Here is a 27,205-nt window from a genome sequence, read left to right as displayed (position 1 = left end):
ACTTGGAAATCTCACAACATTGAAATCACCCCCAATACACCACGGAAGATCCCACCAACTATGTACCCCTACTAGTTCATCCCACAAAAATCCTCTGTCAGCATCTAGATTTGGACCATAGACACCTGCAAAAGCCCATAAGAAATTATCGAACACACTTTTAAAGGAGCACGCTATCGTATGGGATGGCATAGTTAGTAGAGCCAGGTTGTCTTGTGTTATGCCCAAGAGTGTGGCGGAGCTCTTAGCTTGTTGGAATAGGCATCATCATAGCCCTCAACTAGCTGCGACATGGAGGATGGCTCCTTTGTGCTTATTATGGTGTATATGGATGGAAAGAAATGAGAGTTGCTTCAACAAGAAGGAGAGAGCTAGGGGGGAATTATGGAATTTTTTTGTCCTTTCTTTGGTTCAATGGCTTTCAGCTATAGTTTTAAAGGGAGGGGATGTTCATGAGTTTTTGCTTTATTTTCAGCTTTCTAGAATGTAACTAGGTGTCTCTTTTATATACTTCCTGTGTACATGGACTTTGCCTAATTTTGATCAATGAAATTTCTTACTTATAAAAAAAAAAAAAATTAAAACATACAAGACTTGTGCAAGACAATGACTTCATAAGTAAAACCACCTTTATTCCCATGAGTTGAACCTGGGTTCTAGCATGATAGGATGTTTTATAAACTAATATGCACTGTCACCTTTGCCGATCTGATGTGGCTATAATCACAGCAGCAGCCAAAACTACAGATTTCTTTTCAAGCCAAAATCTTATAGGTATGTCATTATTTTTAAGCAACCATTCCTATATCATTAACACATTTTAAGCACAAACAACCTTCAGATTTTGTATTGTTACCTAGATTGTGCTGCAGCAAAGACTGGCGAGGATGCTCCCTCTTGTCAAAGATTAGGTGTAGCTTCTTGGTCTTGCAGCAATCTGCCAACTCAAGAAGGTCAAACAACATGAAGTCATTGTTCCCATACAATGCTAAAAGCTCATTTATTCTACCATGCTCCATGCATGGTAAATCTTTAGTCATTTCTTCATCGACCAAAGAGAGGCAGCGAAGCGACTGTACGCCCAACCTGTTAGCCAGATCATTGCTGATGGTTGGATGCGTAAAATGTTTCCCAGGAAGAGTATGGTTTTCCATCCATGGTGCATCATTGTAAACAAGATCCTGCACACGCATCAGAACTCCAGAAGAATCAGGGATTAAGAGTGGAGTCTCTGATACCTCAAACAACGGTTTGTCTGAGCAACAGTCTGCAAGAGCTTCAAGGACACAGTGGACCAAACTTAAATGATCTGTGGACAGTGGGGACCCTTTCACATCATTATGCAAGCGCTGTAATACGCTACAATAATCCCAAACATCAAAACTAAGTCTCACACCTAATTCCAAAAGCAAAACCCTAAACGCTGATAATTCAGATGGAACAACATACAAATAAGGAGAGAATTTCACGGGAGAATCAAATGCAAGTGCATTTGGAGAAACAAAATCATCCCCAATCCAAACCCAGGAAACACCACTTAAAGCTGATTTTAGCACCATCAAATCCTCAGAACCAATAAATTCTTGCAATCTCAAATAAAGTGATGGCATTCCCTTTTGCAGAGCAGCATCCAATTCAGGTTCCACCGCAGACTGTAACTTAAGCTGCCCATAGAACTTGGACAGCTCAATTAACTGTGTGGATAAAACATCTATGGTTGGGGAATCCATCCAACCAAGCTTTTGTTGCAGGTGTGTTGAGTAGCATTCGCCGTCAAGTATATGCATTGAACACGACACCATCCACATCTGTGTTTTAGGTCTCACTGTGCTTGGGGCTGCTACTTGATTACTAGATTTTAACCATGGGAGTCCCTGTAAAGGTGGATCGGCAGAAATAGGACACCAAGCAATAGTCTTAATTTCAGACCAAAATTCTTCTTCCAGTTTATCCTCGATCACAACCCCGACAAATGAACTAGTGTCAAGATCATCTATACAATGGTTCTCTTCTCTCTCGTAAGAATCAACATGCATAGAATTAGCATCCATGAGACTCTTGTCATTACATAAGATGGCATCCTCCAATTCATCACAATTTCCAGCCCCATCAGTCGAGAGCTTTAATGACAGAGCATCTATACAGACAAGCAACTTCCTCCCATAACTCTGTGTCTCTGACTCCCTAGCATCTTGCATTAGAGAAACCGTTCTAGCACAATCAAGCAAACCAGCAAAGCCTAGTGTTCTTCTAAGTCCAAGGCTTACTAAAGTTTCCAAAGTTTCCATATCTGAGAATCTGTCAGAAGGGAAGAAAACTTCACTGTGCAACATCTCTCGTAGCCCAGGAACACGAGGATCATAAAGCCTGCAAAATTACCAGAGTTACAAATACATTCACATTGAATGCTTTTGTGATGCTAATATAAGAAGGGTAGCTGCCTAATTGGGTTTAATTGTGCAAATTATCATGTTCTCAATTGCAAACATTATTAGTTCCGCAAATTATGAGCAAGAACAGCAACTCAAAACAGTCTAATGAAACACATGAGAGAAAAGTAAAAATGCAAATATGGTTCCCATGTTGAATTATAAATGTACTGTTAAATTTCCCTTACTAAGAAGAATGACATCATAATCTTATGCACATTCATAAATATCAAGTAAGACTTGGGGCTGGTTTGGATTCAGAGATAAGATGAGATGGTTTTAGATGAAAGATGAAAGTTGAAAAAAATATTGTTAGAATATTATTTTTTTAATATTATTATTGTTTTGAGATTTGAAAAAGTTGAATTGAGATTTGAAAAAGTTGAAACGTTTATTATATTTTGTGTGGAAATTTGAAAAAGTTGTAATCATGAGATGGGATGAGATGAAACACTTTCCGAATCCAAACGGGGCCTTATAAAAAATAAATAAAAATCAAGTAAGAAATAAAATCTCTATAGGCATGTAGATACAGGAAGAGTGGGGAAGCCAAACATCATGAAGCTACAACAGATCACCTTCCACGGCACGCGTTAGGACAAAAGCATAGAACATAATAAGGGGGCTTGCATTAAGGGTTGCATGACCCATGCCTACGAAAAAATAAATAAATATCAACAAAAATCAGTGTCAAATAACCTAAAAAGCCACATATCATCTTTGTATAAAAAATGAATGATACATAAAAGACAAGTCATCTTAGACCTTAAATGTGCAAAACAAAAAACGTTTTTTGTAAGTTAGGATTTGTCACTGAGCAAAAAGGGTACTACCCAAATACACACGAAGTATATAAGAGACACTTAACCAGAATAATAAAAGTAAGAAGATGAAGTTCTAGAAACTAAAAATTAGAAGACACATGCCACCATCTAGTGGTAAAGAGATTAAAAAATAAAAGGCTTAAGAGTCTCTGCTACCTTAATGCCATCTTAAAAACTTCAATAATTTCTCTCTCCAAATGTACCACATTAAGGGTCAGTTTGGATCCTAAACTCATCTCAACTCATCTTATCTAATCATTACAACTTTTCCAAATTCCAACACAAAATATAATAAACAATTCAACTTTTTCAAATCTCAAAATACTAATAATATTAAAAAATAATATTCTAATAATATTTTATTCAACTTTCATCTCAACTCAATTCAACTCAACTCAGTTCAACATCCAAACGCAGCCTAAGTTGCAATCATTTTCCACAAGGCTTAACTATGATGAATGCCAAACCGACATTTCCAATACACAAAGATCCACACCACATTGAGGCATAATTCAATATAGCCCAAAACAAAAGCATCATAAGGCACTACCTACCTTGCAATGAAGCAAAAGATGATAAAAGTTTCCTCACTTCTCTTCCACAACATTAATCTATCACTATAACATGCTACTTTTTTTAAGTTAACAAAAGGTAAGAATCTCTCATTAGGCAGCCCACCCGGCAAAGAAACTACTCTAAAAAAGGAGCCTTGCTCCGCCCTATATTCATCCATGGATGCAGTTATTGCTAATGAATGTCTAGACAGTCGAATGAGAAGGGTGTTCCTGGTGTTCTTTGTAAGCTTAAATATGAAAAAGGCATTTGATCATGTGAATTGGAACTTCCATTTCTACATGCTTGGGAGCTGCAATTTTGGGGAAAGATAGTGTTCGTGAATTAGGCATTGTGTTTCTAACTTTCTACTGCTCAATTCTCGGTGTTGATTATTGGTAACCCTACTGGGCTCATGTGATCGGAGGAGGCATTGGGTCTGATGGTGGAGGCTGCTATGCCCCAAGGGGGGGTGTTGGTTCAGATTTCTCCATTGGTAATGCTATTATTGGGTCTATTACATTCAAGGCTCAAAAAAACGATTCAATTCAAACCGATTCAGCCGATTCAAATTGAATCGGTTAGAAACCGAACCGATTTTAGTGAACCTTTTGAAACGTTCACTGAACCGCTTCAATCAACCGATTTGAGGCGATTCTAGCCGATTTTAGATCGAATCTAACCAATTCAAGACTATATTTATTTTTAAGTTGTCTAACTAAATTTCTTTTTAATTTCTTGTACAAAAATACGATAAAACTAAATATATATTAACTTCATCATCATTGTATTCAATAGGAATTGAAAAAAAATTAAAAGATAAAATATGTAGTAATTATATTTTTTAGTTTTTTTTTATAAGTACGATGACAATTTTCTTGATACAAATGAAGTAGGCGAAGTCCGTATACACAGGAAGTATACAAAAGAACACCTAAAGAAGAAAGTGCCGACAATGCCAACACTATCGCCCACCAACGAAAAAAAATCCCACTAGAAAGAACCAGAAATATTTCTAAGTTATGGCTCTGAAACCATGTCAAATTGGATTGAATACCTCCTTTGTGAGGATTTCCTTTCGTTATATAGACACGAGTGTGCATGATACAAGGCTAGAATCAAGCCAAATTTACAGCAATCAAATCTGTCTACAAAAGGAAACTAGGACTATTTACATAATCTGTCTAAGTAAGGAACATGATCTGTCTAAGGAAGTATATATATACAGATTAGGAAAGCTAAATAAGGATGGTCTTGCTGTCACTAAATACATTCTAGGAACCAGAAATTAAGAACAGAAAATTATGAACACTATTTCCGTTAAGCACAATGGCTGAAAACCATAGCAATAATGTGTGTACAAAAAAGTTCAGAAGTTCCTCCATTGTACGCTCCCTATCTTCAAAGTACCGAGCATTCATTTCTATCCAAATACATCACATAATGCAAAAGGAATCATCTTTCAAACTGCCGCCACTTTGGGACAGCCTTGAATCTCCTTCCAACAAGCTATTAAATCCACCACCCTCAAAGGCATAACCCAAGCCACACCAACTCTTCTAAATATCTCATCCCATAACACTCTTGTCACCTCACAATGCAGTAATAAGTGATCCACTGATTCTCCATTCTTCTCGCACAATTAACACTAATCCATAACAATGAGATCCCACTTCCTCAAATTGTCCGTGGTCAAAATCTTCCCTAGAGACTTTGGAAGGCACACGAGACCTCCAAATACTCTTCCACGGGAAAGGAACATTACCATGTGATGATAACGTCTTGTAATACGATCTCACTGTAAACCGCTTGGTCCCATTAGGCCTCCACTGCATCCTATCCCCATGTGCCATTAGACCTCCCGTGGAATATATCAATATGCCATTGGGGGAGGTTTTTTGTCTGGATTTTCGGTGGGAAATGAGATTAATGGTTCTATCATAATTTCTCATCTCCTTTTTGCAGATGATACTCTTCTTTTTTGTGAGGCGGACCGTGGCCAGATAGTTTCAGTGGGTGTGGTGCCAAGCTTTAAGGGCACTTTTGTTATGCTTTGAAGCAATGTCGGGTCTCAAGATGAACCTTGGTAAGTCCGAGATGGTTTTGGTGGGTGTGGTGCCAAGTATCAACAGCTTGGCGAGTTTCTTGGGTTGTAAAGTGGCTTCCTTGCCTATGAAATATTTGGGTCTTCCATTGGGAGCAACATTTAAGGATAGAGCAATTTGAGATGGAGTTGTTGAGAAAGTAGAGAAAATGTTGGCTGATTGGAAACAGATGTATTTATAGAGGGGGTAAACTCACATTAATTAAGAGTACGTTATCCAACCTCCCACTTATTTATTTATCTTTATTTCCTTTGCCCATAGGGGTGGCTAATAGGATTGAGAAGTTATTTTGGGCTTTAACCAAAGAGCTCGAGATTTTTGTCGCCACGAAGTCTCATCCATCAACAACACCCTTTCTAGCTCAATTACAACTGAGCTTTTCCTCAACAATACATCCTCAGAGTTATCTCCCATCACCTCCCTACCCTTCAAAACCTGCAGCTCCTCCTCCAAGAGGGAAGTCTTCTGACTGTCGACATTCCCAAATACTTCCAAATTCCACTTCTTTAAATCATGTTTCAAAGCCTTGAGTTTACCAACAAGAATGAAACTAGGCGTGCCCATGAACTGATAAGAAGACTACCAAGATCTAACCTTATCTACAAAGCCATCAGCAGCTAACCACAAATTTTCAAACTTGAAATATCAGCCTCCCCCATGAATACCTCCACAATCCAGCAGAATAGGAAAGTGATCTGAACAAACTCGAGGCAAACGCTTTTGGCACAGCCCCGGAAAGTGAGCCTCTCACGAAGGAGAGATGAGAAACCTATCTAATCACAACCAACCCCGGCTATTGGACCACGTGAACTTGCCCCCAACAAGAAGAAGGTCTATGAGATCCAAATCAAAGATGAACTCCGAGAACTCTTCCATATCCAAGGAAGTTCGATGTTCCCCCAATCGCTCACTAGGAAAGCAGGTAATATTGAAATCTCCACACATACACCATAGCACGTCCCATAGATAATATAAATCCGCCAGCTCCTCCCACATCATTCTCCTATCACTATCCATATTTGGCCCATAAGTGCCTACATAAGCCCACTCCCACCCATCCTCTAACATTTCTAAATAATCTAGCAACTGAGAAATTCCCAATACACTCCTCAATCGACTCCACCACTCTTCTATCCCACATTAAAAGAACACCACATGAAGCTCCCAGGGAAGCCAAATAGGACCAACCTGCAAAAGGACACCCCCATAGACTACGAATGATGCTTCTATCAACAACACGTAACTTTGTTTATGCGAAGGCACTTGTTTCAATCATTAAGCCTCCACAAGTTCTGAGAGAGGATCTTAGGCTTCATGAGCAAAAAGAGCCCCCTCTCCCTTTCTTTAGTTGAACAAAAGAATTTGAAGATGAATGAGTATTTTGTATTAAATTTGTAGTTGTGCATAAAATACTACATTTTCCGTGTGCTTATAACTTAATGATCTTTATTTTCTTCGTATATGAGGCAAAAAAATGTTGACAATTGAGGTTAAACACATAAATTACATGTTTATTGAAACTATTTGGATTCATATCATATTCTTATTGAAACTAGTCAATGAATTTATACTTAATACTCTTTTATACATGATATTAAATGCTTGAATTGCATTATACATGATTTTTAATACTTTTTATCAGCATCGAAATAACTGACTCAAAATTCTTATGAATCGACCAGAGATCCATTTTTGAGAAATTCCTAGAATTGGGCGTCTGCATTATCCAGGAGTTCGATTCAATTTGTTGAATCGCCCGATTCATTGACTCATTCCTTTTCCAATTCCAAACTCGATTAGGATTTTTCAAGCCTAATTTACACTTTCGCATCTTCTTTTTGCATATGACACTCTCATTTTCTGTGATGCGGATCATGGTCAGATTCAAGCCTTAAGGGCTATGTTATTATGTTTTGAAGTTGTATTAGGCCTCAAGGTGAACCCTGGAAAGTCAGAGACGGTTTTGGTGGGGGTGGCCAACCAAATTGAGAAGTTGTTTCGTGCTTTTTTATTGGGTGGTATGGGAGAGGAAACTAAATTTCATCTTGTTAGAGTATTGGCAATGGCTTATGCATCTTCAGATTCATCTTCATATTTGCATAATATCTCTCTAAATTGATCTACATTGGATTATGCATCTTTAAAATTTTGCATAGCTATGAATAGTATTTCTTCAAAATTGAAGAAACACTATTCACTCCAAACAGTATTATACTTATTTTTCTATCTCCTACCCATTAAAATCAACTTTGTGGAATTTTTATTAAGATGATTTTGATATATGAAATTTGTATAAGTTGATGATACAAAGTATTTTTTAGTACATATTAATATTTATTGATAAAATTGGTCATTTTGATATATGAAATTGGTAATATGTAGATATATGGAATTAGTATTTTTGAGCACATGGTGCTAATTGTAAAATATATAAAAATAATAATTTTAAGAAAAAAATAATAATATTTTTTTATTATTTGGTTCAAAAATGCATAATCCAATATAAGAGTTTTTCTTGATATGCAAAATCAATCTTCAAAATATGTGATTTTGAAGATGCATATAAAGAAACCAATGCTAGTGCTCTTAGTTGGAATAAAGTTTATTCTCCTTTTTGGTTGGAGGGTTGGCAATTTGAGGATCTTTAATAAAGATTTATTGGGGAAGTGGCTATGGATATATCAATCGGAAGGAGAGTCGCTTTGGAGGGAGGTCATGGATTGGAAGTATGAAAGTGCTTGGCGGGGTTGGTGTTCTAATGAAGTTAAGGGGGTTTATGGTGTGGGTCTTCAAAAGTTCATTAAGGGCTGGGAGAGTTTTGTTAGTCATGTTAGTTATGCTATTGGAAAGGGATCAAGGATCCGTTTCTGATTTGACATTTGGTGTGGTGATTGAGCCCTCAATAGTGTGTTTCCAGCTATCTTTCGTTTGGCTTCCAATCAGTTTGTTGCTGTATCTGATTTGCTTTGTCATTCTAATGGCTTATTTCAGTGGGATATTTGCTTAAGTAGAGCTGTTCGGGATTGGGACATTGACGAAGTTTCAGCTTTCTTTAGCTTTTTATACTCTGAGGCTTGGTGGTAATGATGAGGATAGGATGTTGTGGAAGTCCAAAGAGCGTAGAAAGTTCATTGTTCGTTCATACTAGGGGATGTTTGGAAAAAAATTTCATCTCATCTCCTTCCCAAACATCATTCAAACACAAACACTTACAAACTAATCATTACAACCTTTTCAAACTAATCATTACAATTTTCTCAAACTTTCAAATAAAAAATAAAAAACAATTCAACTTTTTCAAATCCCAAAACAAAATTATATTAAAAAAATTATATTCTAACAATATTTTTATTTTCTAATATTTTTTATTCAACTTTTTCTCTTCTTTCTCAAAATCCAATAAATACTTAAGTCAAACTATCTTACTACTATTCATAAAATTATCATCTTATCTCATTCCCCAAGCATCTCCTAAGCTACTGACTTTTCAGAATAGTCCTCCTTTTCCTTGGAAGTGTATTTAGAGGTCTCACGTGCCTTCCAAATTTGCTATTTTCATTTGGACTGCCTCTCTTGGGAAAATTTTCATGTTGGATAATGTAAAGAAGCGGGGTATTATAGTTATGGATTGGTGTTTCATGTGTAAAAAGACTGTGGAAACAGTGGATCATCTACTTTTGCATTGTGAGGTGGCAAGGGCTTTGTGGGATGGCATTTTTTGTAGAATTGGCTCGGTTTGGGCAATGCCTTGAGAGTAGTTGATCTTCTTGCATGTTGGAACAGGATTCATAGTTGTTCTCAAGTAGATGCAACTTGGAAGATAGTTCCTTTGTGTCTTATGTGGTGCATTTGGATGGAAAGGAATGAGTGGTGTTTTAATGACAAGCAGTGTACTTTGGAGCAACTCTGGAATTTCTTTGTGCATGCTTTAGTGATTCACAGAGCTACTGTTCATGATTTTCTAGTGTCGCTATTTGTTTCCTAAAATGAATTTAGATGTTTTCTTTTATATACTTCTTGTGTGCATGGGTTTCTCCTATACATTCGTTTCTAATAAAATTAGTTCTTACTTATAAAAAAATATGCATAAAAAGATTGAGGAATTAGTGGATCACCTTCTGCATTGCAAAGTTGCTAGCCTTTTGTGGAACATGGTTCTTAGCCTCTTTAGAATAAATTGGGTTATGTCTTCTCAAGTGGGGAATCTCTTAACATGTTGGAAAGTGGAATTAGGTAGCCATCATTGTGCACTACTGTGGAGGATGACCTTTCCATGCTAATTGTTTGTCTTTGGAAAGAATGACTATGGTTTCAAAGATTACAAGAAATCAATGTTGGGGCTCAAGTTTTCTATATTAATACCCTCTTTCATCAGATTATGGCCCAAATAGTGTTGTTTTTTGTATTTCTTACTTGAAGAAGTTTTAGCAATTTTTCTTCTTACTAGTTAGTATATGTTACAATAAGAGTCCTTTAAATTATTATAAAGGACAATAACTTCATCCTCCCAAGTAATGTGAATCCCATTCACTGGGGTATTACAGTACTTGAACTTTATCTTGAGACCCTCTCCACCTCATATCAAGTGGACTGGGAAAACTCACCCGAACCCCTTCAAATGTTTTTTCCATAGACCAACCCCAAAGTTCCTATTAACCAAACAAGTTAAATCAAATTCATATCACAATTTCCAGTCTGAGTAAAACCCAATTCAAGACCAAACTTACAGACTCCTGGAATGTATCTAGACTCAATCTTGAAAACAAAAGAATCAATAACAAAAATGAACCCTCAAAAGGAAAGATACATCAAATTACCTCAAAATTCTTTTAATAATGGCCTCAAACAGGCCCAAAAATGTCAATTTAAAAGTGAGGAAGAATGTGGATGGAATAGATCCTTTCACTTTCTTCTAAGAAAATAGGAGAAATTGAAACTAAGAATGGAAAATTAAACGTTTACATGCAATAACTAAAGAAAGGTCATAGCTTAGTGATGAACCCACAAAAGCAAGAACGGGCACACGTGATCAGGAAATTTCTCCAACCTTATATAAAAATATGCACATCTATCATAAACTATTTTACTTATATAAAAAATCTATCATAAACTATTTTATTTATAAACTACATTCCAAACAAAATTATTCAAAAACAGAACTTAAAATTTCATTAAACAGTTCATTTTTTGAAAAACTCCCATATTGTGATACCCCATATGATAAGGATAAGAGTAGGTGGTGTATGAGATCCCACATTACTTAGGAATGAGAAATTCTTGCTCTTTATAATGCTCCAATGGAGCTCAAATTGTATCATTGGAATATAGGCAATGTGGTTTGGGCCTTCCATTAGAGCGTTACAAATGATATCAAAGCCTACCCCAACAAAAAATGTGGGACTTGAGCCGTGCCACCTACGAAAGACAGGCACGACATCCTTAAGGGGGGGAGATTGTGATACCCATATGATAAAGATAAGAGTAGGTGGTGTATGGAATACTACATTTTTTGGGAATGAGAAGTTCTTGCTCTTTATAATGTTCCAATAGGGTTCCAATTATATCATTGACTAGTCTTTTTGGAGTATAAGTCATGTGATTTAGGCCTTCCATTGGAACATTACACACATCCATATGCAACCTAACTTGCTAGCAAATGTAATAGAATATTGGTTACAAAAAACAATTAAGGATGACATGACAAAAATTAATTCAAATTCAAATCAACTAATCCTGTAAATTTTCCACAGGCATAGAGGTCTGTCTAATAGAATATTGGTTACAATACAATAAGGCCCCGTTTGGAACTTGGACTAAACTAAGATCAACTCAGTTCAGTCTAATTTTATACTGAGTCTAACATCCAAACATTCAACTCTCAAATTACTAAACTCATCTCAACTCAAAACTTCTTTACAGTAGGACTCACAACTTTTTTCAACTCAACACCTTTTTACATGCGGGACCCACAACCTTTTTCAACTTCCCATAAATACATCTAAACTCATCTTAACATCCAAACACATCTAAACTCATCCTAGGTAGACTCCACAAAACTCACTCCACTATCTCAACTCACTACTATTCATAAAGAACTTAACTCAGCTCAACATCCAAACGAGACCTAAACCAGGTGGTTCCTCATAAATGTCCAATATTGAGTGCCACTGGTTTATAAGTACATAACAAGAAAATCCACTTTAGTCAAATGTTGTTTTTTTTTAATTGCAACAGCAGCAGCAACAAGAGAATGAAAAACCATACCTGCATGGTTGTTGCCAAGATCCATTAGCTGCCAAAACAAAAGGTGTTGTGGACAGTGCAGATTTGATAGAAATGTCTTCCTCAATCAAAAGCTTCACATCATGTAGAATGGCTAAAAGAGCTTCCTGCTGTGAAACAAACTCTGGCATGCGGTTGAGCACATAATCTTTGTAGAGTTCCACCCTGGAGGGTTCTATAATCTCCAAATACCTTGTTAAAATAATTCGTTCCTTCTCTGATTCCATGCGTACAAAGTCGTCATTCAAAAGATCCTCACGTACACCATCAGGTTTAAGCAATTTGATAGGTTTACTCAAACTCACTGGCTTTCTACTTCTATATGACTCAAATATAGGTAGGTGCTTGATGATGTCAATATGCATGTTTTCAATTTTCTCTTCGGAGAACCATTTGGACTGAAGAATAAAACTTCGAAGTTCATGCAGCTCCCCTTCTGATGCATCATGAAAAAGCCCCTCTACATTCTCTGGCTTACCAGCAATTGCCAGAAATGCATTTAATACACCAGTTGCTGTTGGTGGCTGCACAAAGTTTTCCAATTGTGGATGATCTATTGGCAAGTCACGCCTCAAAAATAGACACCCTACTTTCAGCAACAAAGAGGACATGTTCTCACTCCACCCATCATCTTTAATCACATTCGAGTTTTCAACTAGTTGCAGGAGAAAATTATTCCCGGCAGGTAAAATAGGCCACTTGGAAAACACGGAAAGGTTCTCACAAGATGACTTCAGATAGCACCACAGAAGTCTTATCCATTCTAAACTTGGATGGCCTTGATGACCGGGAGTCCAAGACACCTGTTTTGCAAGCTGCCACTCTGCTGGAAGTAACTTCAGAAAGAGTTTCTCAAGCAAATGGCATGACAAAAAAGAAATATTTGAGTCCTCGCCACGGGCTATGTCACAAATCTTTTGATGAACCTCTTCTGGGATCCCACAATCTACTAGTTGATGTGGAACTAAATCCTTGAGAAGACCATACACGTCCCCCTGTGCAATATAGATTCTTTCGCCAAAACCCTTTTTGTCAATTGTTGCAAATGAACCATCAGCAAGAGGTAACAACGGCAAACCACACAGACTATCAAACTGAACAGGTACTATTAAGTCAATCAAGCAATATTCAAGGGTCAAAACCATTGCATTCCGGTCCTTAAATCCACGTTTTCTCCGAATTAACAAAGTCCTTAACAACTGCGGTGTCAGGAAATGCAATGAAGGGCAGAACTCCATGAATCTCTCTACAAGTTGCCGGGAAACAGTTACAAGAGGTAGACCAGCATCTGCTAATGCTTCTACAAGATCATGTGCCTTGTGGAAAGTGAAATCAGGAAAAATAGATTGCTTCGTTGAAATCCACTGCCCCCCTCTAGCTTTTGTAAATAATACGCGAAGACCAAAATCAGCAATAAAAGCATAGAGTTTCCGTACTACTGATGCCCAAGGTTCTAATCCTGTTGTTGTAGGCCATAATGAAAAGAATAAATCACAGGGGCCAATCTCCAATGATACTTTCTCGAGCAAACGAGCATAGGCAGGGGCAACAACATCTTCAAGGATGTATATATTCCAGTCAGAGCGTTTTTTCCCACCACCGGCCATGTCATTACCAAACCAGATGTCTCTACGATTTGACGACAACTCAAAATAGGAATTAATATGTGCAGGAAGACCAGTGCTGATTGGCAGTGGTAAAAAGCAGAAGGCACGGCCTTCAAAATCCTTCCTTTCTTGAGTGGAAGTTGTAGGAAACTGAAATAAATCAGGCCCAATTACAAAAGAATCCTCTGTCTTTGGGATGTCATTTAATTTCTTCTCAAGCTTGACAGAATGTAAATATGCAGCAACACAAGCCCACGGGACAAAATTATGAGATTTGTCGTTACATGCTGCAGAGTTGCTCTTAGCTTGCCCAGTGCCTATACATTCAGTGGTTATCCAACAGTGTGATATATCACCAGATGTACTATGCTCAGTAGTAATAATCTTTTGACATTTATATGGCAGACCACCATCGATGGATTTTCTCAGTTTCTTCAGGAACTGATCCTTATCCATTCCACTATGTCGGTTTCCATTAATAAAGCTAAACATGTCCTGTAGTGCATTGGATTCATATTCTGGTTCACTGATACAATGCCTGTCCACACGATGTATAAGCTGCATTTGATGTCCGGGTCCCTCCTTCACAAAAATAGAGATAGTTTTCACACTGCGTAGGAAAAGCAGAGAATCAGACACAACCTCGGAGAAAGAAGCAAAAAGAGACAGGACATCTTCAGGTGCATATCCTTCTTTCTTTATTTGGCTTCGAGAAGCAACAGTCTCAGACCTAAGTGGGAATCGGAATATGGTTCCAGGAAATGGATGCTGCAAATCACACCCGAAGTGCAAGTATGGAGAAAATTGATCGGGAAATTGCTCCAAGATCCTTCTACCCACAAATCTAATACGCAGGCCAGGATGCGATGGAGAGATCCCGGGCAGATTACAAGCATGAGGATCAAACATAACAATGTGTTCCCCTGAAACAAAAGTGGGAATATCTGTAAAGTGATAGACACAATTAAAACCCAGCCCAAATCTTCCAATTGCAAAAGGCTTCTCTAGTTTACTTTCTTGACCAATGCGCGAGATTGCATAAAGATCCTGAGGACTGAAAACAGAGTCATTAAAACAGTACAATGCAGGACCTTGCCAATCTGCCATTTCAGGAGAGAGAACAGAAGAAGTCCCATACTGAGTTTTATCCAAAAGAAAGGTCACCTCAGAAGCTCCTGCATCCTCTGCATTTTGCACCAGCTCAAATAGAATCCCAGGCCCATCTGCATACATTTCAAGTATATGTTTAAGCCTCGTTGTCAAGGCTTCATGCTGTCCAAAAGCTTCAGCAGCTCCAGACAAACTCAGATTCATCGAATCAGCACTCTCAGCAAGCAAGGTTCCACGGAGGGAGCAGACACCAAGTTTCTCAGCAACATCATTGGATATGTTCCCATGTACAAATTTTTGAACTGCTCTCTTCGCATTCAATGTCAGGTTTGAGGAAGCATGAAATGAACTATCAAAATCTTCTGAGCCAAGTAACCAGGGAGCATCATTATAAACCAAGTCACCGGCTGGAAATAGTCTGCCCGAAACATCGGGTAAATAGACCTTCACTTGCCGGTCACCAAAATGAGCTTCGGCCAGATGCTGCACAATCAGTATGGCTGCCCTGATTTCTGGTGCATCAAGAGGGGAGGAACCCTTTTCCGCAGCCATTCTACACAGAATATTAGCATAATCAGTGGGCTTCAAGAATTCTCGAATGCCAAGTTCTAAAAATAAATCCTTGAAAACTGCTAAATCAACGGGTATAACACGTATATAAGGAGCCAAATGAAGTGGACCATCAAGGACCACCTCATCTGAGGTTGCGAATCCATCTCCCACCCATATCCACCGACAACCTTCAAGAACAGCCTTTACAATGTCCATCTCATCAGAGCCAATCAAGCTGGTCAGAATTGAGTACATCCTCGGCATTGACAGGGCTAGTTCCTGCCTAAGAACCTGATCATTCAGTATCTCATTATTTTTTCCAAGCTCAAGTAGTTGTGCGGCAATCACACTTCCGCCTGGTGGAGAAGACCAACAAAGGCCGTGTGATAGAGCTGTGGAAGAGCATTCTCCATCCAGTATTCGCATGCTCGCAGAAACAAGCCACAAGTCTGTTTGCAACCTTACGAGCTTGGGAGGTGCAACCATGGATGACACAACAGGCCACGGTAAAGTTTGGAAAGGAGAAGAAACTAAAACTGGACACCAGCAGATCATCCGGAGATCATTCCAGAACTTATCAAGGTCAGATTTAAGGTTGCGAGGTCTAAACGAAGTCGCAGCTCGTAAGAATATTCGATTCACTGTTCCTTGATCGTCATTTGGTGGAGTAGGTAGCCACTTTATAGCATTAACTTCTAAGTAGGAAAGAAGTATTTTGGCTCTTGAATATGCTTTTTGTTGATCCTCATGCATTAATCGTTCTACCTGTCGAGCACTTTGTATAACTGTCTCAGGAGATACAGATGTTCTCAGGCCCAAACCTTGTAGCATGTCCAAAATTCCAGATTCTTGGAAAGGACCATAAGGGAAATCATCAGAGTCTTCTAGTAATGCATATAATTCGTCATTACGAGGATCATACATTCTGTCAGGACTCCTAAGAGCACCACTATGGGTTGGGACAAATTCCAAACTTCTCAAGCATTGCCTGAGAGATGAGTCCTCGACACATAATTGTGGTAGGTTTTGCAAAACAGAGAGCATGATGCTGTCACGAATTTCAGGTGGTAACTCCCCGACTCTATTGAAAACCTGCTGTCTGTAGAAAGATGCCTTCCCCATTCTCTCAATTCCATAATACCTTAACAGAATCTCTTCTTCACTAGTCAATGAGGTAATAATGAACTCGCCTCCCAAAAGGTATTCAGGGACATCTAATGGTGGTAAATATTTTCGAGGATTTTCTAGATCAGAAAATTGGATTTCTTGAGCAGATCCTCCACCATAGACTCTATAAATTGGCAGCTTCTGGCAATTTCTTATGTTAGAACCATCCATACAATCTCCAATATACCATTTTGGATCAAGAAAAAATCTACGAAGCTCATCCCTCTCTTCCACTCCCAAAATATGAAGAGTTTCCACTAAGCTGCCACCATCTGAAGAGACAACATCATAAATGGAGTCCAAAATACCAGCAGCATCACCATCACAGACATAGTGACATAAGTCTGAGTGTTCAACTCCATAGTTGGGGTTTAATATCTTGCATCCAATCGAAACAAGTATGTTTTGCATCTTAATGGAAAGCTTTACTGCGTTGATTAGTTTAGATTGTCTGGAAACTCTGTACAGATGACTAGATGTAGATGGCAAGATAGGCCAATCACCGAACAACAATAACTTCTCACACTGATTCTGAAGATATTGCCACAGTAACACAAACCATGACGAAGTCGGATGATCACAACAAGACCCTGGGTCCCAGAAAACTTTACTTTTATATTTCCAGTCAGCAGGTACAAACTTAGGGAATAACTGAAGGAAATAATGAACATTGAAAAAAACAAGATTTGACCTTGATGACTTTGCAATACCAGAGAGTCTATTCAGCACGTTGAGAGGTATATCATGATCAATTACTCTATCAGAAATACGTTGAAGTAACATGTACTCTAACTCCGTGCAGACAAAATAAGAAAGTCCTTTTGAAACTTCCGAAAATAATCCGAAATCACCATTTGCCAAAGGAACCAAAGGCAGATTATATGCATGTGTAATTACTTCAGCATCTATCACGTCTTCAAGGCAGTATTCCAACAGTACAAGCTTGTAGGATTTACTTGATGAAACAAGAGCTTTACATCCCCTAAGAAAATGGCGTACTATATCAGGAGTGACCACTTTCTGCTTAAAATCAGAAGCATCTTTAAGAAGCATATTAAACAAAGTACTGGGTAAATGTACAATAGGAAGTCCCAGCTGCACCAGAGCCTCACTGAGTTCCTTACTTTTACTAAATTCCTCGTCATGAAGAAAAGCTTCAGCTGGTGAAACCCATTTTCCTCCTCCAAGTTCTGAATACAAAACAGGGGCATTATGAATGTTTCTGTATATCTGCTTGACTAAAATGTTCCACGGCTCTTCAAAAGAACCATTGGGCCATAAGGAATAGTACATATTTGTAGGACCTAGCACCCCTTGCAAACCAAGCAGCAATTGTGTAAATGTAGGAGCCACAACATCTTCTAAAAGAAGCCTGTTCCAGATAGAACGAATTTTTCCACTTCTATCCATGTCAGCCCCATACCAAATGCCACGACGGTTTGATGACACCTCAAAGTACCCATTAACTTGGACAGTCAATCCAGTTCTTACAGGCAGTGGAAGGAAACAGAATGCCCGACCAAGCTTAAGAACATCATTCTGTTATAAATCATATTGTAACAATATGTGAATCTTTTGGTATAGTGAGAAAAATAGGAAAAAAAGATTTCAAACAGGGGAATGCATAACTAAAAGCAGCAATTTATTTGTTCAAGAGTACTCGGCAGGTCAGCCTCATAAACATGCATACAGAACAACATGAGCACTGATACAGAACAAGCAAAACAAATCTTCTAAACAAGAAGTACAACATACAAAAATTAACATTAGAAACAAATACTTGTGGGCCCAAAAAACATCAGCCTATTGAAGCATGCACTCAGCAAAAAAACCATCCATAGCTGCAAAGATTATATTAGTAGACATGAGGGAATGGATGTTCTGTTATATTTGTTGCAAAGCCCCTAGGGGTTGGCTTAACTGGTAAGGGCCTTGGTCTTTGGGTATGCTTCCTCCAGGTCTAAGGTTCAAACCCTTGGTTGCAAACAACTTCTAGGGCCCACATCCCATCGGTATATGGTTTAACTGAGTAAAAGACTAGCGTTTGCATGATCTCAGAGATTCCTTTTTTATAAATATCTATCTTGCTAAAAGTACCTACTTCCCCAACCTTAGCTTCCCATCTACCAGTATCATCATTTCAGAAAAAAGAAATAAATTTTTCAGGCCCATGATACAGTTTAGCAAAATCCGAAATCCACTGCAGCTTGTCCTCTCCGTGTCCATGAAGAGATCATTCATAACGTACACCAAGATAACCAAACTACCCAGCAATATGAAATCTCTAGCATCAGCCACTTGCTCCACAAAACAAGAAAAAACAGCACCGTTAGCACTATGTAGACAACCAAGTGGAAGGTCTAAATTTAACACCCCAACCACGAGCTTTAAAAGACCTCAGCCAAGATGTTTGATAATGGTTAGAAAGAGACTTCTGAAATCTTTCCCAAATTGTTGTTCAAATTGAATTATGAGGATCAACTCTAATCCGAAATATGAAGTCCATTAAAAGTGAGTTTTCGTAAAAAGCAATGGCTCATTTACACTACCAAACAGGATTAGCACCAACAATAAATGATTGGAAAACTTACACTTAAGCCCCATAACTACTACCTCTTTCGTAATGAGACCTCCAAAGTACCAGTTTCAGCACCTGGCACCCTAATTCTAAACTTCTGGAGCAACATGGACTCTCCATCAGCAGATCCTTGATGTATGATAGAAACTTTCGTCACATATAGCACACATCCTTTTTTAAGGACTACAATAACCAAATTTCTTTCACCTCTAATATTGCCTTTTGAGGCTTGACGTGATAGCAATTTGGTAACTTAAGGCATTAAAAATGAACGTGCATTGATCAAATATGACGTTCACCATCAAATTTAACATCCAAGGCTGACAAAGCGTGCACGCCGCAACTGAAGTTCACAGGCTCACCGAATGCTCTTTCTTGCTAAACCAAAAGCCAAATGAAAAACCTCTTAAACACTATCAAATGCATTCTAAGACAAACAGCCGTGTTTAGAACCATCTTAAACAGCTAATAACTACACTTTATATATATATATATAACATGGTCCTTTTCTTTTCGTATCTTTTCCTTTTCCTTTTTTCCCTTGCTTCTTTTACAGTTATGTAATGGCTAACTCACACACAAAGAGGAATTGAAATTATGGCCTAGGTCCCCCCACCCATTACTTCTAGGAAAAGAATATCTCATTTGGTTTCCTGTGTTTTCCCACAGTACAACATCACAAGGTTATTGCAGATGTATCAAAGAACATCCTTTAAAGTTTCACATGGCAGGCTCACCGAATGCCTCTCTTGCTAAACCAAAAGTCAAATGGAAAACCTTTATGGAAATTAAATATCCAAATTAACAGGGGCAAAAAGATACGACACGCCAGCTAATTACATCTATTTAAGATGCACTAAAAGCATTATCTACAGCTTGTAGTACCAATCTAGAGGCAATTAGATGGTAACAATGCACAGAATATATAATAGAAAGGTTTCAAAATATCCATTAAATTTGACTTTCATACTGGATAGAACAACTACTAAAAGCAACAGTGTACAATAGTTAAAGTACAGGTTGCCATATACGTGCACATGCCTATAATATCACAATTAAGATTAAAATTCATACTTTTGAGTTTAAATTGCTCAAACATATAGCGACAAAAATAGCCAAAATGTACCAAACTGAAATGCTGTGTAAGTCACTGTGCATGTTTCTGTGTGTGTGTGTGTGTGTGTGCGCGCGCGCGCGCGCATGTGAGTGAGAGAGGGAGAGAGATCGAAAGCAATGCTTGCACTATGAAAGAATTGAATACTGTAAATTACATTTGATGAATCATCTGATGTGCATGCTGCAACTGATGCCCATGGCAACAAGTTAATATCATATTCTTTGGATGCGGTAGCAGCAAAAGAACCAATCCTACTGGATGCCGAAGCCATTGTTTGCACTATATAAAAACTATCTACCCTCTTCTCAGATTGGGTTCCAATTGTGGCTTCACTCAAAAAGTCCAATGAAAAGGTATCCATCTCGTTATTAGTAAAATTTATCGATTTTGATAACCTCAGTAGTGCCTGCCGATGCCACACAGTGTCACTGTTCGCCGAACTCACGGAGCACGAATAAAGCTTCCTTGGCTCAAGTTCTCCAACATCCCACACATACATTTCGATGGACATAACATTTTTGAGGAAGAGTAGCGTGAACACTCCTTCCTCATAAAGATGAACAAACATGGAAGATATGTCATCTTCCAAGTACGCCTGCCTCGAGAGCTTACTTCTGACTCCCTGATCTGCATTCCTCAAAGGGAAACGGAATAAAGTTCCAGCGAAAGGAATTTTCATGTCACAACCAAAAGCACAATATGGAAAGAATTGGTCCTTATATAGTGAGATGGCTGACGAACTAACGTAGTCGATTCGCTTTCCAGGATTTGCCGTAGAAACCTTGGGAAGGTAAAAACCCTGAGGATCAAATAATACCACATGTTTGCCACTCACAAATGAGGGCAGATCAGTCAAATGATACACCGAGTTGAACCCAACCCTAAAAAGGCAAATTAACAAAGTAAATTCAGAAAAATAAATATTGAAATCACAGAAAACTACACCAATAAAAAACTGCAGCATGATATATACATATATACATATATACATATTATATATATGTGTAGAAGAGGAGAAAGAAAATAAATAGCAGGACTGGTTCCTTACTCCAGAAACGAACATGTTATATATCTACTTACAGCAGTAGTCTAATTAGATCATCTACCTTATGTTTGGAACTAAGAGTAATATAGAAAATTATTACATATATAATTTAGTAACTTTATGACGTTACATCAGAAATGATACAACATGATAAGATAATATACGATTATTTCATAATATTTTTTTCATTGGTAAAAATAATATTATGAAGTAATATTGGCTCAAAAAAACCAATATTATAATGGAATTGCAATCGAATTCAAATTGCCTGGACCTATCTAAGACCACAAGAATACTCACATACTTCATAAAAGGCTTAAAAGAATATGCATAAAAAATAAACAAATTTTGACAAAACTCCAATTATCAATTTTTTTTGTCACTTCCTATAATACTAATATAAAAAAAACAGGAGATGTTTGGAAAAGGAGATGCAGTGAGAGAAACTAAAGGTAAGGTTAGAGAACATTGCTTGAGGGAATGACTGCAGCCATAGAATAGAGTCTAGGACTCTAGTTTCTGCATTTAGAGTAGCTTTCAGTCTTGGAGACTTAAAGCTTTTCCTCATGAGGTTCACATATAACATTGGATTGAAAGGAGTCTTGTATGTTTTTTACATCCAGTCAATAAGTGTTTGGAATTAAAATAGTTATTAATTAGGATAACTAGTTTAAGAGTTGAAGATATCTTTATGTGCAAAAGCATATAATTACATAACATTCTACACATAACTATATTTTTCGGGTTATTTTCCTAAATACTTCGGATCTAGATATTCTAGAATTTTTCCTATTATTAATACTATTTATTGGATTTCATGTAGCCTTCAGTATACTTGCCAAACTTAAGTGTCCAAATGCAATTTAAGTCTCTACATATCTACTCAATGTACCCCAATGATTAAGATTTCTGACAGCGACTATTGAGTATCCTTGAACTTCTCTTTTCTTCTCTATTTATAACCCCTGACATACCCACTCTCTCACAACTTTTAAAATCTCAAAACCCTCTTTTTTTCCAGCATTTATCCGCTATGTAATCCTTTAAATCCAACCCAAAACATTTCAAACAGCTGTTATCAGTAAATTCCTGCAACCTGCTTTCTTCAAAAAGAAAAGGCTCCATCTTGCTCTTCTTTTGCCTCTCTAACAAATAATCAACCTGCAAAATAAAACCCCGATTCTAAACCCTTATTTTGCCCTCAATTGATGAGCTTAGACCACAAGTACCATCCATAGTTATCTCAAGAATGGGGTTCAAATTTCTATGTTGAATGATGGATTTCAGAGAAGAATTCGGAATAGAGACTAGGTACTTCTATTTGGTTGAAGAATGCAGTCCTACACCGTCCTTAGGTTTTATCCAGCATCAATTAGGTAGTTCTTATTGACAGTTCAGTTGTAGTTTTTTGTTATGTAATTGTATTGCAGAGAGCTCTAGACTGACCTCAACCCTCACTACATTGAGAAAAGAACTTCTCTTCCTCTTTTACAGACACCTCCTCCACTAATTAGAAGTTGAAAAGCTGCATGTAGATGGGGGGGGCCCCCCCGCCCCTCCCCCCCCCAAAAAAAAAAAAACAAAAAGTATCAAGATTTTTTAAGGTTTTATATATACAAAGAACTACTACTACTTTATAGCATATGAGTTTTCATACAAGTACTGAAAATTTCTCAAATAGAAGTGGGAAAGAAAAGAATATACAATCAAAATCTTCTCTTTAAGCTTCATCTCTCTACCTCTCTCTACATAACCTTAACAAAAGAAATAGGACCGGGACATATGAGACAACCTACATCGAATCTAAGAATTAGTCTAAACACCATCTGCAACCTTCTCAAAAAGGTTCATTTTCACCTTCAACAACAACATGGGTTTTATTATTTATTCTTTCGTATTTTCCATTTTTTAATTTTTATTTTACATTAGCACCCAGTGGGTCTTGAATTTCTCCTGCTAATCCAGTCATTTTCTGAACCTCTCTTTCCCACCCTATTCAGTTCAATGGACTTCTTGATTCTTGCAACTCTCAGCCCCCTTAGCTTGTCATAATCATCGTCATCAACACTTCAGCTGGTTTTGGCTTGCTCCTTGCATATGTAGGAGCCATGAAGTATACCTGATTACTCTGAAAAGGTACATAGCGAAATGAAGAATGTCCAGATCATATAAAAGTGTTGGAAGAGTTGTTTGAAAGAAACTAATTTCCCTAACAATATATATTACATTTATGAGTGTATGTAAAGAATAAATTTCCCTGGGCTATGCCTTACTCATTCAATAAAATTTTACTTTACTTATCAACAAAAAAAGAATAAACTCCCCTCTGACAATTTTCTGAATTTCTTTTTTATCACAGTGCAGGGCTCTTTATACACACACCTGGAGAGTGAACATATACACGACCCTACCGGTGAGTAGAGCCCTGTTAACCCTTGACCATTAATGTAACATAAGGGTCAAAAATTAGGGTTTAAAATTATTATTATTATTATTTTAGTAAATATTTTAACAGATCAGTTTTAAAATAGAGATTTTATTTGATTGGGTTTCTTCCACTATCAACACCCCGTATATTCCTCTGTTGGTTTCCCAAGTTTGAACAGTTTCCTAATTGGAAACCAATTCGCACATCAAAAACCCGCGCATACATAAATATATATATATTCTTGTTCCCCACGATATTCCTCCATCAACCAGCAGCATCCTTGCGGCCAGAAACCTTCCCAATGTAAATTCTAATTTTCTTCTACACAGCAGAGCCCCGTAGCCTTCCCCCGTAGCCTTCCTCACAGCAAACCAATCACCTACCTCGCTGGAAACCACCTCAGAGCACGCCGACAGTGAGCCCTCCTTCCTCCACGACGTGCATCGACGCCCAAAACCCCTCTACGTCGCTTTCTCTCCCCTGTCAATAACCAGATAGCCCCTGCGTGTTTTTGCTCAGCCCACCATCGACCACAGAGAACACCACCCACGCTGCCCAGAAACTACCTGCCAGCCAAATTCCGTCGGATCCCCACTACACTATTCTGAGGGATCCTCCAGTTGCCGCTGTCTAACTCGACTCACCTCCACCACCGCACCTCTCCTTCTCTCTCAGTAACGAGCTATGTAGTAGGATCCAAAAAGCAACGCTAAAAGGTAAGTAGTAGCATGATCATAACTTTATGTGTGCTGTAAATATTCTGCTTTGCATGAAAAATGTGATGTTTACCTATGCTACGATACAAGCCAATTCAAGGTTAGCCCCTTTTCACAAACCTCTATGAATTACAATGATATGCTTGTGAATGAGACTTTGTATGCTATGCTGATATGGATTGTTGATAGAATGGATGATATATTATGAAAATCACACGTATGCCATGTAATGTTCAAGTAATGTTTAGATCATGTTATGTCATGCCCATGCTATGCTATGTTGTGTAAGACTCATAACAATATGCCATGTTTTATGTTATGCTTCTTCTTTTTTTATGTCAAGGAACCTCTCCAAGGTAGGGCCCTTCGAACCCACCCTTGCAGAGTAAATCCCGGTCCTGTGCACCGCACCCTCGAAATATAGGAACTGGTTAAATCGCTGGCTTTTCACCAAAAGGTGTGGTCCCAAAGGATTGTTTGTACCTATGAAGTGTTGAACCTTGGACCTTGAAGGGAGTGATACCCCAAGACCAAGGCCTTCACCACTTGGGCCCAACCCAACCCCTTGGGGTTACCATGTTTTATGTTATGCAATGCACAAGAGTGTCATGCCATGTAAATTCATGAAGGCAAACATGTTCACATGCATTATGAAAGTTAGTGTGAAAACACATGAATGAGAAGCAAACTTTAAGATTGGCCTTATGTTACGGGTGGATGTGCGAGCCACGGACTCAAGCGTGGTCCACCACATGTAAGCTATGATGTTTTGAGGTGACACGGATTCAAGAGTGTTTCACCACAGGTTATGATATGCGGTGCCACGGACTCAAGAATGGTTCACCAAAGGTTACGTGATAACACTAACCCAAGCATGTTTCACTACATGTTATGATATGTTATACGGTGCCACAAACCCAAGCATGATTCACCCCATATTACGATATGTTATATACGGTCAACAACAATTGGACCAATGCACACATGTTATTATGGCCAATAAGTAAGTGAAAGACAAGATGAATAAGTTATGTACGAATGATAGGAAATGCATGGAGTCAGTCATTCATGCATCCATGTTACATGTATTGCCATGATATGTTTGATTACGCTTATGTTGCTAAAGAATGATCTATAGTTAGATGAATATTGTGACGATGTATGTAAGTTTTCAAAATTAAGCCTAATGTTAAACTAAGTTAAGTTTACAGTATGATGTGCTATTACTGGGTCTTCGACTCATTTGTTTGTTTCGTTGTTTTATGTTTAAATATCCCAGATGATGATTTCGTGGATACAAAGCAGGAGTGCCAAAAGTAGAATAAATTTCCAGAGACTTAGTGTATGATTTAGACATTTAAGCAGTGTTAGCATCACAGAGAACTAGTTTACATCATTTCTTTATGTTTCAGCTTTTATGTAATGAAAGACTGTCATGCTAAGTTAGTTTTATGGTCCAATAGATGGTGTATTTTATGTGATTGAATCTCTTTGCCAGGCATTATGTTATGAATGTACGTAGCATTCCTGACCTACGGAAAGAGTGTTACAATTAACTAGGCAGCTGCACCTGATGGCTACAAATCTCTGAAAATTCAAGCTCACTAGGATCCAAATTTCTTAGAATAAAAGGAAAACTAACTCAACATATGGACGCATACAGTAGAAACCTAAAAAGATTCTTGAAACATTTTCTAACAAACAACGAAAACAATCACTGTGTCTATAATATATATAGAAGTTGTTCTTTCATCCCACAAGTTACTTGTCAAAAAAAATATAGACACCCAACCCACATATACACGCGAGCGTGCGAGTGAAATTTAAAAAACATTACCCGAATCGGCCGGTCTTCCACGCCTGCCCGTGCTTAATACTCCCACCGATCCTGGAAATACTAACGAAATCATCCTCAGTGAAAACGGCGTCATTGTAAGCCAGAAGCGCAGGGCCCTGCCACTGCGCCAGGGTGTCAGACAAGAGCGAGTTGGAGCCGTGCAGCCGGCGGTCAAGGCAGAGGCGGACAGTTGTGGCGCCGGCATCGTCAGCGTTTTGAATGAGTTCCTTGAGCACCGTGGTCCCCTCCGGATAGTTCAACAGCACCTCCCTTATTCGACGGGTCAGGTCAACCTTTTGTCCGAAATCTTCCAGAAAGATCGACTCCGGAGTTGCCGGAGACGCCATCTTGTAAATCCTTTCCGGCGAATTAGGGGAGTATATATTACGGGAGGGGTTTAAGGTTAGACCATCGAAATGACGCGGGGATAAATTGGGGGTAAGAATGATGAGATTGGTGTGAATTTTGTGGGAAATATGATCATAGACCTTTACTTTTATGGGCGGAGGGAGAACAGACTTCGATTCGTCTGTGTGACTGTCTCTGTCTTTGTCGCTTTGTTTTCAGGTGTTATGTTTACTCTAAAACCGCTTACGTGTATGCGTGATTTAGGCTGGAATGTCGAGTTGATTTGATTTTTTTTATAAATAATAATGAATTAGGATGGTTGAGTGAATTTTGTAAAATTGATTTAAAATATATTTAAATATTAATATGAATTTAAATATATTTATTAAAAGTTAAAAAAGTTATAGATTTTATATGTAAAAATATTTTGAATTGAGATGAATTTAATAATTTAAGAATTGAGTATTTACATGTTAAACTCAATTTAAAATTAGACTGAATTGAATTG

General features: G+C 38.0%; 1 protein-coding gene across 2 annotated transcripts in view; it reads right to left on the bottom strand.

The window, feature by feature from the left end:
• LOC108988506 (sacsin) overlaps window positions 1-26,873 on the bottom strand; it is a 50,572-nt gene extending 23,699 nt beyond the window's left edge. For both annotated transcript variants that reach the window (XM_018961774.2, XM_018961775.2), the window contains exons 1-4: window positions 26,350-26,873; window positions 20,478-21,204; window positions 12,175-18,167; window positions 857-2,367 (exon numbers count right to left, since the gene is read on the bottom strand). In XM_018961774.2, coding sequence (XP_018817319.2) covers window positions 857-2,367; window positions 12,175-18,167; window positions 20,478-21,204; window positions 26,350-26,696 — 8,578 coding nt within the window. In that variant the 5' untranslated portion in view covers window positions 26,697-26,873. The remainder of the gene's footprint in view (window positions 1-856; window positions 2,368-12,174; window positions 18,168-20,477; window positions 21,205-26,349) is intronic.
• Between the last annotated feature and the right edge of the window lie 332 nt (window positions 26,874-27,205).

This window comes from Juglans regia, chromosome 13 (genome assembly GCF_001411555.2).
Source record: "Juglans regia cultivar Chandler chromosome 13, Walnut 2.0, whole genome shotgun sequence".
Lineage (NCBI taxonomy): Eukaryota > Viridiplantae > Streptophyta > Magnoliopsida > Fagales > Juglandaceae > Juglans > Juglans regia.
The sequence above is the reverse complement of the archived record's forward strand: the minus strand, read 5'-3'. Positions and strand labels throughout refer to the sequence as shown.